This window comes from Gopherus flavomarginatus, chromosome 17 (genome assembly GCF_025201925.1).
Source record: "Gopherus flavomarginatus isolate rGopFla2 chromosome 17, rGopFla2.mat.asm, whole genome shotgun sequence".
In the NCBI taxonomy this organism is placed as follows: domain Eukaryota; kingdom Metazoa; phylum Chordata; order Testudines; family Testudinidae; genus Gopherus; species Gopherus flavomarginatus.
In genome coordinates, this window is record NC_066633.1 from 11890262 (window position 1) to 11904105 (window position 13844).

Sequence of the window (13844 nt, forward strand, 5' to 3'; positions counted from 1 at the left end):
TCACAGTACTATGAATTCCACCTAAATGAAATTTACACTTTAAAATACCTGGGATAAGAGACATCTTTGAGCAGGATAAACAGTCATTCAGAAATGCACCAGTGAAGAGGGCTTTGAGTACTGCCGAGATGGCAGAAATGTTAAGTTTTTTAATCTAATTTCATCAGCCACTTCTACTCACTCCAAATTCCAGCTACTAAGATGTTTTTTTTTCATATCACCCCCTTTCTGAAGTAAGCCCATGAGCCTTGAAAATGTATTAGTTGCCAAATGAAACCATTTAACAGGAAAGAGATTTTGAAGACTTCATTTGTTAATGAGGAGGTAGACAGATCAACAGCACTCAAGACTAAATGCTAGAGTTATGGGCCTTCCCTTAGGCTATCTCATAAAGACAGCCTCTTCACATGATCTAATTGTATTTCTGAAGTACAAATTGCTGACAAAACTTCATTTATGTGGCATACTCAAAAAGATATCAATATTTGAATTTCAGCTTCTACATCCCACTTGTACAATCTTTGCATCCTAGGGCAGAACCCACCCCAAACACACACACAAGAGGTAACCACACTGCAAGCAGCACGTCCTTTACCTTTGATTTGAGCAGCAGTTCATCCTTGGTGACCTCACCTATAGAATCGAGGTGAGGACAAATGTCTCTTGTATCTCCCATTCTCACTAAAGCTCACCTACAGAGGTAGAGAAATTGCAGGATGACTCCTCAATTTGGTCAAGTGTCAGACTTGATGGTAAAGACAGTAGGAAAGTAAACTCATATGCTTCAATTTTAAGATGTTAGGGAGTATGAGAATCCATCTTTACAACTGAAAAGCATAAGGTAATAATCTCAAAAGATACATCTCCCCTGTAATGAAGTAAAACAGTTCCCAGACTGTACATTTGTCCCAATGCAGGGATGAAGGGACTACATGAGCAAATCTCAGAGATTAAATTAAACCTCCAAGCACCAGATACAGAACACAAAGGCACCAATCTTGATGTCAGGTAACACTGCAGTTCAATCCTGCAGTTGTGCTAATACAGAAGAGCTCATTGTTGAGTAATGGCATTATGATATCAGAGGTAAGTGGGTGATGCAACAGAAAAGACCACGGAGCACACAAAGTTCATAATTATCATTATTAGCACAATGTGCTAGCGGTGTTCCAAAAATGTAGTAAAATATTAAATATACATGCACACTTTAAGGGCCACAACTGCCAATTCAGTTATATCTATACTGTCTAACCCAGAGATTCTCTTTTTCTTTCTGAGTCCCACCCCCACCCCCCACGCTATAAAAACTCCAGTTACTGTGGCACAGGTGGGCTGTGGTTTTCTGCATATAAAAGCCAGGGCCCACGTTAGGGGTTAGCAAGCAGGGCAATTGCCTTGGCCCTCTGCAGCGTGGGGCACGGGTCACTTGCTGCATTGCAGACAACTTTTTATTTCAGAAGGTTGAAAAAGCTACTAGGGGGGAAGCTGTTCTAGACTTGATTTTAACAAATAGGGAGGAACTTGTTGAGAATTTGAAAGTAGAAGGAAGCTTGGGTGAAAGTGATCATGAAATCATAGAGCTTGCAATTCTAAGGAAGGGCAGAAGGAAGTACAGCAAAATAGAGACAATGGATTTCAGGAAGGTGGATTTTGGTAAGCTCAGAGAGCTGATAGGTAAGGTCCCATGGGAATCAAGACTGAGGGGAAAAACAACTGAGGAGAGTTGGCAGTTTTTCAAAAGGACACTATTAAGGGCCCAAAAGCAAGCTATTCCGATGGGTAGGAAAGATAGAAAATGTGGCAAAAGACCACCTTGGCTTAACCACGAGATCTTGCATGACCTACAAAATAAAAAGGAGTCATATAGAAAATGGAAACTAGGTCAGATTACAAAGGATGAATATAGGCAAACACCACAGGAATGCAGGGGCAAGATTAGAAAGTCAAAGGCACAAAATGAGCTCAAACTAGCTATGGGAATAAAGGGAACAAGAAGACTTTTTATCAATACATTAGAAGCAAGAGGAAGACCAAGGACAGGGTAGGCCCACTGCTCAGTGAGGAGGAAGAAACAGTAACAGGAAATTTGGAAATGGCAGAGATGCTTAATGACTTCTTTGTTTCAGTCTTCACCGAGAAGTCTGAAGGAATGTCTAACATAGTGAATGCTTATGGGAAGGGGGTAGGTTTAGAAGATAAAATAAAAAAAGAGCAAGTTAAAAATCACTTAGGAAAGTTAGATGCCTGCAAGTCACCAGGGCCTGATGAAATGCATCCTAGAATACTCAAGGAGTTAATAGAGGAGGTATCTGAGCCTCTAGCTATTATCTTTGGAAAGTCATGGGAGACGGGAGAGATTCCAGAAGACTAGAAAAGGGCAAATATAGTGCCCATCTATAAAAAGGGAAACAAAAACAACCCAGGAAACTACACACCAGTTAGTTTAACTTCTGTGCCAGGGAAGATAATGGAGCAAGTAATTAAAGAAATCATCTGCAAACACTTGGAAGGTGGTAAGGTGATAGGGAATAGCCAGCATGGATTTGTAAAGAACAAATCATGTCAAACCAATCTGATAGCTTTCTTTGATAGGATAACGAGTCTTGTGGATAAGGGAGAAGTGGTGGATGTGGTATACCTAGACTTTAGTAAGGCATTTGATATGGTCTCACATGATATCCTTATCGATAAACTAGGCAAATACAATTTAGATGGGGCTACTATAAGGTGGGTGCATAACTGGCTGGATAACCGTACTCAGAGAGTACTTATTAATGGCTCCCAATCCTGCTGGAAAGGTATAACAAGTGGGGTTCCGCAGGGGTATGTTTTGGGACCGGCTCTGTTCAATATCTTCATCAATGACTTAGATGTTGGCATAGAAAGTACACTTATTAAGTTTGCAGATGATACCAAACTGGGAGGGATTGCAACTGCTTTGGAGGACAGGGTCAAAATTCAAAATGATCTGGACAAATTGGAGAAATGGTCTGAGGTAAACCGGATGAAGTTCAATAAAGACAAATACAAAGTGCTCCACTTAGGAAGGAACAATCAGTTTCACACATACAGAATGGGAAGAGACTGTTTATGAAGGAGTATGGCATAAAGAGATCTAGGGGTCATAGTGGACCACAAGCTAAATATGAGTCAACAGTGTGATACTGTTGCAAAAAAAGCAAACGTGATTCTGGGATGCATTAACAGGTGTGTTGTAAACAAGACACGAGAAGTCATTCTTCCGCTCTACTCTGTGCTGGTTAGGCCTCAACTGGAGTATTGTGTCCAGTTCTGGGCACCACATTTCAAGAAAGATGTGGAGAAATTGGAGAGGGTCCAGAGAAGAGCAACAAGAATGATTAAACGTCTTGAGAACATGACCTATGAAGGAAGGCTGAAAGAATTGAGTTTATTTCATTTGGAAAAGAGAAGACTGAGAGGGGACATGATAGCAGTTTTCAGGTATCTAAAAGGGTGTCATCAGGAGGAGGGAGAAAACTTGTTCACCTTAGCCTCTAATGATAGAACAAGAAGCAATGGGCTTAAACTGCAGCAAGGGAGATTTAGGTTGGACATTAGGAAAAAGTTCCTAACTGTCAGGGTAATTAAATACTGGAATAAATTGCCTAGGGAGGTTGTGGAATCTCCATCTCTGGAGATATTTAAGAGTAGGTTAGATAAATGTCTATCAGGGATGGTCTAGACAGTATTTGGTCCTGCCATGAGGGCAGGGGACTGGACTCGATGACCTCTCGAGGTCCCTTCCAGTCCTAGAGTCTATGAGATTCTCTGCACCCTGAAGTCTTTAAACTATGATTTGAGGAGTTCAATGGCTCAGACATAGGTTTGATACAGAAGTGGGTGGGTGAGATTCTGTAGTCTGCATTGTCAGACTGGATGATCATAATGGTCCCTTCTGACCTTAAAGTCTATGATTCATTCCACAGGGGCCCCCACAAAGCTACATTGCTCAGGCTTCAGCTTCAGCCCCAGGTGGCAGGGCTTGGGGATCTGGGTTTCAGCTCCATGCGGTGAGCTTCGGCTTTCTGCCCTGGGCCCCAGCAATTCTAATGCTGGTCCTGCTTGGAGGCCCCCCTGAAACCTACTCGAGGCCCCCTAGGGGCCCCGGACCCCTGGTTAAGAACCACAGGTAAAAATAAAGATTTGGATTTGCTGAAATTGATTCGGTTCCTACCTCAGAGGAAGATGATAATGTGATGAACCACTGAGTACATTCTTCTGAAGGCTCAAAGTCCCAGCTTGTCTGGATCACACAGCATCGTTGGATGCTACAGAATATTAATCCAGTTTAAAAAAAAACAAACACCACATTTTATACATGTATTTACATATATCATTTCACTAAACCTCTTCTGAGTCCACACAAGGTAACTAGAAAAACATGTAAGCTACATGTCATGAATACATTCTAATTAATTAAGCCAAGGATGGCTTGACGGACTAGAGTTTTATTACAGGAGACCAAGTTTCCCATCCTGGCTCAGCAGGTCACAAGTAAAAACGAACTTCATTATCTTATCTTACTTCCTGTTGTCAAACATAACCAAAGCTCCACAGCAGAGGATAAAATTCTAGTCAGTCTGTTCACAGGAGGCTTAGACTAAAATCCAAAGGATGCTGCAGCTCAGTTTTGAGGTGCTCCCACATAGTTGTGTATAGAAGCTGGCACCGGACCTACGCTATATGCTTAGCTGAAGCTAGTGCCATTAGTCCCTAATCACTACAAATGTACTTACTGTTTTAAAAGGAGGAGGGTGGGGGGACCAGAGTAGGAAGGGCTGTAAAGTCAGTAACTCTCCTTCAAAAGAAAGGAAGCGACCAGCATTTTATTAAATATCTGCTCAACAACATTAACATATGTAAAGCACAGTGCAGAGTATGACAAGTGGAGTTCCACTCAGGATAATATAGCCAAGCACACACAGTATAAAGGAACATTTCCAGGGTTTCAAATCAATATAATTTATAAGCAAAATAAACCCCTCTGGAGTAGTCTGTATTTGAGACATGGAGCCTACCTATGGAGCAATCCAGACATGCCCTCAGGCATATAACACAACATAAGGAATCAAAGTGAGGCATCTTCTGAGCAATATATTTTAAGGAAATTGCATCTATGGCCTTAAATGAAAATTCTGCAAGCAATACAGACAGTTCAGAACCTGCTCCATAATATTACTACTAGCTAGAGGCCAACCAGCTGTAAAAGCTCCATACCAGTACAGAAAGGTCAGCTTCAAGCTCACCAAAAGTTTTAAATGATGCATACAGCAGCATATTCATTGCTTCTTGCTGTTTAACATTCTTTGACACCTCAGACATCATTTCCAAAGATACTCTAAAACATTAGGGGGACCAAGAGCTTAAGAGCTAAGCCACTCCAGCTAAAGGAAAGTTTTTTTTTCCCTCAAAGCTGAAAATCCTTCCTAATTCCATGCCAGGTCCTGGCAGAAATTAAGACTTAATATGACATTTTTAAAAACGGCTTTACCAGCTAGGAACTGAACATTTTGCAGGAGCATAGCAGCACTGGAGGAAAGAAAGTCATTGCAAATAATAGAAAATGACACATTGGTAGTAGCCAGAGGCTCTAGGGTTTAATAACCAGTGAGCAGATGCCTAAATAGCCACTGCCCAATCCCACAGGGCTGCAGTTTAGAGCCTGGAGCAGGAAAGCCAAACGGTAGCACCTCACTATCATCTTTAACATAGGAACATTAAATTAAATGGTAACTATTTTTAAAAAACAATTAACAAATAGCTGTCCTGATCATACAAACATTTAAATATATGCTTAAAATTACACACACATGTAGTCCCACTAAATTCCATTGATTCCACTGTATTCCAAAGGACTACTCACATATTTAAAGTTAAATGTGTGTGAAGTGTTTGCAATACGGGGGAGTTGATTTTCCCACGTGTTCAGAAGTTCTCAAACTGGGGGTCGGGATCCCTCAGGGGGTTGCAAGGTTATTACATGGGGGGTCGCGAGCTGTCAGCCTCCATCCCAAACCCCGCTTTGCCTCCAGCATTTATAATGGTGTTAAATAGATTTTAAAAAGTGTTTTTAATGTAAGGGGTCGCACTCAGAGGCTTTCTGTGTGAAAGGGATCAACAGTACAAAAGTCTGAGAACCCCTGCACTTGTTCCTAGCATTTCACTTTTCGAATACAACTGGGAAACAGGTCAGTCCCATCCACCTAGTGCGGGTTGAATGTGTTAGACCACAGCTAGGCTGTAAATGAGTTTAGCAACCATTCTTAAAGTTGATTTTCTTGTAGTATAGGGTACATCTACTCTAGGCCTGGTCTTCATTAGAAAGTTTAATTGGCTTAACTACAAAATCCACACCTCTGAGCAATGCAGTTACGCCAAGCTAACCCTCAGTGTAGACAGCGCTAGATCAACAGAAGAATTCTTCTGTTGACCTAGCTACCACCTCTTGGGGAAAACCCCTCCTGTCAGTTTAGGTAGTGAAGTGCTACAGTGGTGTGGCTGTAACATTTCACGTGTAGACAGGCCCTTAGAAATGCTGCAGTGCGCCTCTGTAGCGTATACACTACAGCAATGGAAGGGAGTCTTAGATCGCTGAAGTAAATCCACCTCTCTAAGAGGTGGTAACTCAGTCGACAGAAGAATTCTTCTGTTGATTTAGCAGTGTCTACACTAGGGCTTAAGTCGACTTAATTACATCGTACGTACAGGTTCTCTCTCTGCTGCTGCTTGAGAAAATAGGAATTTAATAATAAACACATTTCTTAAAGCTACCCTTTTATTGATCAAAGTTCCTATATTTTGTTTTAAAGTGAAAGAAAATAACCTTAAAGCAAGTCTGTCTCCTTCCCAACAAGCACTGCAGAACAGCATGAACATGTCAGATCAATTCCACAGTAACTTTGAACTACAAAAAGATGACACTTGCTGCCAAAACTGGTGGCTTATCCTACTCAACAACATCTCTCTCTCCTTTTTGCTAAAAGAAACTACATGCACCTACACCAAAGCTAATCAGTTGCAAATATCTTTTCAGAAGTTAAACATTTAGTACACAACATACTATGTAAATGTATTAATAGTAAGAAATACTTGGTGCTTTCCATCTGCAAAGTAATTTACAAACATTTGCTAGTTATTCCTCCCCCTTCCCCTCCATAAAGATACATACATACATACATACAATATTATCTGCATTTTATACAGGGGGAAACTGGGCCAGAAAATTAAGTGACTTGCAGAGAGTCAGTGTCAGTGATGGAATCAGAACTCGTGGTCCCAGTCTCATGTTCAGAACACATCTCCCATTAGAAACCCTGATGGTACTACTTGCCTTACTGAAGGACAATCAAGAGAAGCAAAATTTTTCATATTCATTTATTATTTGAGGTAATTAAAAATGATGGGCCCACATGTTTAGCTTTAGGATTGCAAAATTATCATCTTTGAGCATTTGCCATTTAGGCCCTCCAAAAAGCCAACTCTTCAAATACAATAGGCCCAGAAAATCATTTCCCTCCTCCAGTAGTATTGCAGTTGTTAATATAAGCTACAACTTTTAGTCAGAATATAAGTTAAATGTGATCCTGTCCACTACTAGAGGAAAGACTGAATCAACAGATGATAAGATTCTGTACAAGAAAACAGACCAACTAATATACTAGCCCAATACCAACACAGTCCCTTCTTCAACAATAATTCTGCAACAATTAACAAAGGACAAATATTTAGAATCAGGTGTTCACTGTTGCTTAGGGAAAGACATAAGTTCCTTAAATTCTGCTAAATAAGCCAAACTGCTGCCTTGGCAACACTTACCAAAATTTTAAGGACCAGGGGATAATAGAGTATCAGCACTATCAGGCAGTGCAGCTGAAAGGAAGCAGTGGATTGCCTTTCCTAGTAGGAACAGCAGGCATTACTCATCATTTTTCAAACAGCTGATGCTGCATCATCCTCTTTCTGCACAGGCTAAGTCTCTGAGCTTTCTACTTCTGTGTCCCCCCTTCCACCTACTGATCAGGAATATATAATAAACAAAGTTCTTAAAATACTCTTTAAGATAAATGCCCATTACCTTGCCAAGGGACTCAGCTCACAGCAAAGATCACAGTGACGAGTGTCAAGACCTTAAAGACAAGCAATGCAATCAATATTTGGGGGTACCTGCATTTTGGGGGAACCCTAAATATACTGGAAATTCTCAAGCCATCTCAGTTCCCTCATCTGCAAACTTGGGAACTTTCAGTAACTGAGGAAACCTCGGGGCCTGCACTATGCACATGCCAAGTCAGTAGCCACACGGGTATCCACACTTTTATCTTGGGGAGGGATAGCTGTTTTGTCTGCACACTCTTCCAGAGCACCCCCGGACTCTTCCCTATTTGCTAACACTGTGCAGTATGCCATCCCAATATGAAGATCAAATGTGCAGGAACAACCACGTATCCTCATTAAAATCCTGCCTTAACCTCCACATCTAGCTGATAAAACCTTTCTGATCCCACTCCCTCCATGGCCCCAAGTGATGACAAGCACCAAATTCCCCACACCCCAAATACTAAAACTCTCCTACATCTCCCCCAATGGGAAGCATCCTTGATACACTAGGGACCCACCACTGCGCTGTGCACCCCAAGGCTCCACACACTGTTCACGCAGGGCCCCACAAATCAAGAGTGAGCCCGTTGGGGTCCCATAGGCAATGGAAGACCCATCCTGGCCCCATTGATACATGGAAGCGCATCCCCCCACTGCCTAAGGAATCTCCCCTCTTCCCAGCGTGGGGATGTGACAAGTCTCTGGCACCCCAGGTGAAGGGTGGGGTGCATGGGGAGCATTACACAGCCGCCTTCCCCAGTAGGGTGACCAGACAGCAACTCTGGCCAGGGGGTGGGGAGCACTAGGACACCTGGTCACCCTATTCCCCAGTCACTCCGCGGCCCGTCTGGAGACGCTGCTCTGGGGAGCCGGACAGGGACCCCTTCCTGCCCTGCGGACTTTGGAACGCGGGGCGAGGCGCGGCGCTCCCGGCGTGCCTGACTAGGCAAGGCCGGTGCTTCGGCCCCCGAGCTAGGCCCAACCCGCCTACTCCTCCCGGGAAGGGGGCCCGAGACCCCAGCGCCGGGCGGGGCGGCGAGGCCGGTTACCTGCTGCCGGAGGAGGAGACGCCAGGGGCCGGGCGCTGCAGCAGGCAAGCCCGGCAGGATGGGAGGGGCCGGTGGGCCGGGCCGGGCCGGGGAGGAGGCGATGGGGGCCGGGCTGAGCCTGGAGGGAGAAGTGGGGCAGCAGGCCCGGCCAGACGGGCTGTGCTAGAGGGGACCCCACTGCCCTCCGCCACCCCCCCCCCGGGATCTCCAGGGAGCCGGTTCGCTAGGTGGGGGGGGGCTCCCAAAATGCAGGAGTCCCCCGAGCTTACAGCTGCCACCTCGGGGGACCAGAACCCCGGGATGATCCTTAGCCCAACAGCAGTGGGTACCCGGCTACCTCAAAAAAGGGGCGATCCTAGGAAAGCCTGGACAGGTGCCAGCCCTGCTCTGAACATCTGGGAAGCTCCTGAGTCACCAGGATCCCCCTGATCCTGAGCTGCTTTGAGCCACACAGCGCAGGGGATTGTCCATTGGATGTGAAAGGGGGAGAAGGGGTGGCCTGGCCTGGCCTGGAGAGGATACTAGGCTGGAATGGTTCAGAAAGGTGGCAGAGACTTTCTCAGGCCAGTCCCAGTTAGGGTTCCCATAAAGAGGGGTCATGTGGATACACTGACACGTGCTCACCATGGGAAATTAGAACCCAGGACATTGTCACTAAAACACCACAGCTCACCTCCCCCTCACAGAGTTAAGGAGCCAGCCAGGAGAGGGGACAGAAACACTGAACAGGTCCAGCTAAGGACAGTGCTACACACATAGCAAAGAGCTAGGAATACAGATGCCACATACTGCATGCTTACATACCATGTACAGTATGCAGTTGTAAAGAACATACACAGAACAAGAACCCTGAATGTCTGTGTTTTGCATGAAATCACCCCCTGCCCCCCAAAATGTTTCTTGAGTTATTCAAGCCAATTCATTATACCAGGCTTCTCAGACAAAAGACAGAGATATTGAAGCATCAAAGGGGTTACTAGCAGCTAGTATAAGTGAGAAGAAATACCATGAAAAGAATAAGGAATGGACTGGTCAGTATCCATAGAGACTAGTGAAAGCCCATTGATTTACAAGAACAGGTTATCATCAAACCATCTTAACTCTACCCTAGGAGATAAAGTGCAGAACACCTCGGAACCCATGAAGTTATATGGCAAATTCAGCAACCAGGTGACAGCTCATAATATAGATTTCTTTTTCCCCTGGAAAAGTTTATTGTAAAGATATTCAGGTTTCTTCCCCTGTCTGGGGGTGTCTACACAGACCGCAGAAGCAACACTCCCAGGCCAGGTTGACAAAACTTGGGCTTATGCTACTGCGCTAAAAATAGCTGTGTAGACATTGTGGCTCAGGCTGGAGCTGTGGGTCTAAATACCACCCTCCTCCTTAGGATTCAGAGCCCAAGCACGAGCCTGAGCCACAACTTCAAAGTACTGTCTACACAGCTATTTTTAGAACACCAGCTCTGCAACCCACGTCTGTTGACCTGAGCTGGGAGGCTCACTGCAGTGGGCTGTGTAGACCCTGTGTCCTTTACACCTGCAATACAGCATCTGCAACAAACTGGCCCAAATTAGGACTCTAGATGCTACTGTAATCCAACTAACAATAAGAATAGATTACTTGCTCTTTGCGTCTTGCAAAGGAAGAAGAATGTGTGCTGCATGTTAATGACCTGGTACAGAATGCAAGTACAGCATTTCTGCAGCTTGGCTCCTGCTTCTGACAGGGCTGCAGAGTTTTTCCAGGACTTGGCAGCCCTTAAGGCAATGACTCTTTGTCCTTACATAGTCCTTAGTTTACCCTTCCTCCTTCAGGGCCGTTGTTCTCCTGTGGTAAAAAGTGCATTCTATCACAGGTATAAAAGGACACAGACAGAGAAAGAACCCTGTATATTTTTTTATGCATTAAACCATCCAGGAGAAGGAAATCAGTTTCTTGAGCTGTCACTTCGCAACTGCTGAATAATACTAATGTTATCAAAATTAATCAGACCTGGCTCTTACACAACATTGTCATTCATAGAAGGAGCCACACACTCATGGGTTCCTTGTTACCAGCTGGATACATCTAATATTGCAAGTTTATTGTGTAGGTCCAGAGAAAGTTACCTCAAGACCGGATCTTGTAACAAAAAGTTTGCAAGGGTCCACTTGTATGTACCTCATTACAGGATCAGGGTGCGATTGCACCAAAGTAGTTTCTATACATCTATACTGGAAACAGAAATGTTTTAGCCAACCAGCAGCCAGACAAGACAACTAGTTAGCTGAGTCTCCCATCCAGTGGCTGAATGTACAGCCTGCAACATTACTGCCCCTGAAAAATCAAATGCCAAGGCAGTAATTCTACCACACAAGCCAAAAGGGCAGAAGGAGCTGTCCTAAACTAGATAGTTACCGTCTTTCAAGGGGTATTAAATGAGGAATATTTTTAAAATACACAATCCTGGTTTCTTATGACCAATTTACCAAGAAACAAGCAATGTTATGTACATATTTTTTCCTTTCTTTAGCTGAAATTTGAGACTGTATCCCAAAGTACCTTTTAGGATGGGCACCAAGGACATCCAACTTCATAGCTTCACGGCACTTAGGGTGAAATGCTGATCCCACTGCAATCAGTGCCAGAGCTGCTTTGGCTTCAGTGAGATCAGAATTTGGCCCTTATTGAATTTAGAGCACTCAAGCACAAGGGAAAATGTTTAAAATAATGGAGTGATTTGGTAATAATGGTAATACTTTGCACTGAGCAGCCCCTGTTTGATGTGATTAACACACAAAGGAAGATGACCTTGCATTGTATCTTTCATCTAAGGATCTCAAATCTTTCAGTGATAGCTCCTGCATGAGTTCCATTCTCATTTTACAAATGATGAAACTGAGCCACAGAGAGACTCACTACCAGGATCATTCAGTGGAAGATCTAGGAATAGAACCCAGACTCAAGACTCTCAGTCCAATGCTCTGATAGCCCCACCACACTTCTTAACAGCCAGGAGGCATCTATGGGAAATATTTTGCAATCTGGGAAGAGGCCTTGAAAATTACAATCATGCCAAACATGGCAGCGATCTCTTCAAGACACCCCTGGTGGGTTTTAACTTGCTCAGTAAAAGAAGGAGTGGAGCTTGAATTGTCAGCATTAAAAGCCATGTGACTTGGAAAGGCCCCACTAGCTCATTCATCTGAGAGAAGCTGTTGGTAATTTTCTCTCCTTTTTCTGGGAGATAAAATTTAAATTTTAAAAGATAAGAAGACTCAAAGAATCAAAGGAGTGAGATTGTTCCCTACAGTGCATTCTCTATTGTTGTGTCCAGGTCTAGTTTTAAATGCCCCAAGTGATGGGACTTTAATCACTACTCTGGAGAAACTATGTCAGGACAATAGGAATTTGAACCTCTTTTTAAACCCATGTAAAAATAAGTCCACTTTTTCATATATTTCTATTCTATTCTATCTTTTGATAAATTTCATAAAATTTAATTTTCATAGGATTGCATTAAACATGCTAAAATTTGCTTTTCTTCATTTAAAAAAATTAAAATAATTCAACTCCCCCAGATAAAATCTGACAGGAGAAGGTATGTTGAGATAGGCATTTATCAATTCACCAGAATGGTTCAGGATCACTACCCTAATCCTGCAACATTATCCACACAGGCAGCCCCTTACACCTGTGCAAAACCCATTGCAGAATAAGGGCCCATATCCGGAAAAAAATCCTGATGATGAGAGCGATCAGTTTGTGAAATAAACTCCCTGTTGAATGAGTGAAACCCACATTGCTTGGGACACAGAACATTAGGCATACCAAAAACATTAAATATATACTGGAGGAAACCCTGGACTAGCTGTGAGGAATCAATCAAGTGACATAATGATAGTTCACTCTTCCTCCTAAATTATCAAATGTAATTGATCTCTTCCCAAAAGCATCAACTATACCCAATCCCCCCCTAAAATGGCTAATGGATATGGATCATTACTAAACTACACCTCATATAATCAACCCTTTCCTGAAGCACCAAAGCCCCTTCCTAAAATATCAAATACAACAGATTCTCTCTAGAATATGGAAAGCAATGGGTACCGTCTCTTCCTAAAACATATACAGCAATAAAGCAACTAATCCCTTACTAAAATATATAATGCTGGTGACTCCCCCTTCCTGATATTTATCATGCAACTGAATCCTTGCCAAAGCCTGTTTGTATATTAGAGTCTTTCCCCATACCCTTTGCTCTCTTGTCTATTTACAAAGATAAGCTCTTTGAGACAGGGACCACATGCTACTACTTTGCGTCTGTCAAGCACAAAGGGGTCTTGATCTTAGTTGGTCCCTAGGGCATTTATTTATATATATATATATATATATATATATATATATATATATATATATACACACACACACACACACATATATATATGTGTGGGTGATTCCTTCCTAGAAATAGAGAATGCAGCTGATCCCATCCCTTCCTATAATAGCTAGCTGAACTCCTCCAGAAACCTGAGATGCAGCTGATCCGAGCCTGTCAGCCAGTCACGAACTCCTGATCCTACCTCCATCCCAGGCTGCTAGCCGGGAAATTCCTCCTCCTCCCTCTGGGCAATGGACGCCCCTGGCTTTGCTCTCTCCTTCTCCCTTGCTGTGCACACCCAGTTGACCTAGCCC

The 13844-nt window shown here is 43.3% G+C and overlaps 1 protein-coding gene across 8 annotated transcripts in view; it reads right to left on the reverse strand.

Moving 5' to 3' along the window:
* USP20 (ubiquitin specific peptidase 20) overlaps positions 1-13836 on the reverse strand; it is a 43351-nt gene extending 29515 nt beyond the window's left edge. For 6 of the 8 annotated variants that reach the window (XR_007769957.1, XR_007769956.1, XM_050926108.1 and 3 more), the window contains exons 1-4: positions 9168-9287; positions 8096-8147; positions 4196-4289; positions 596-692 (exon numbers count right to left, since the gene is read on the reverse strand). Coding sequence is in view for 6 of the 8 variants with exons in the window: in XM_050926108.1 (XP_050782065.1) it covers positions 596-676 (81 nt within the window). In the remaining 2 variants the exon portion in view is untranslated. Of the gene's footprint in view, positions 1-595; positions 693-4195; positions 4290-8095; positions 8148-9167; positions 9288-13732 lie in introns of those variants that run through there. The other 2 variants (XM_050926106.1, XM_050926105.1) reach the window with 2 other exon arrangements.
* Positions 13837-13844: the final 8 nt, after the last annotated feature.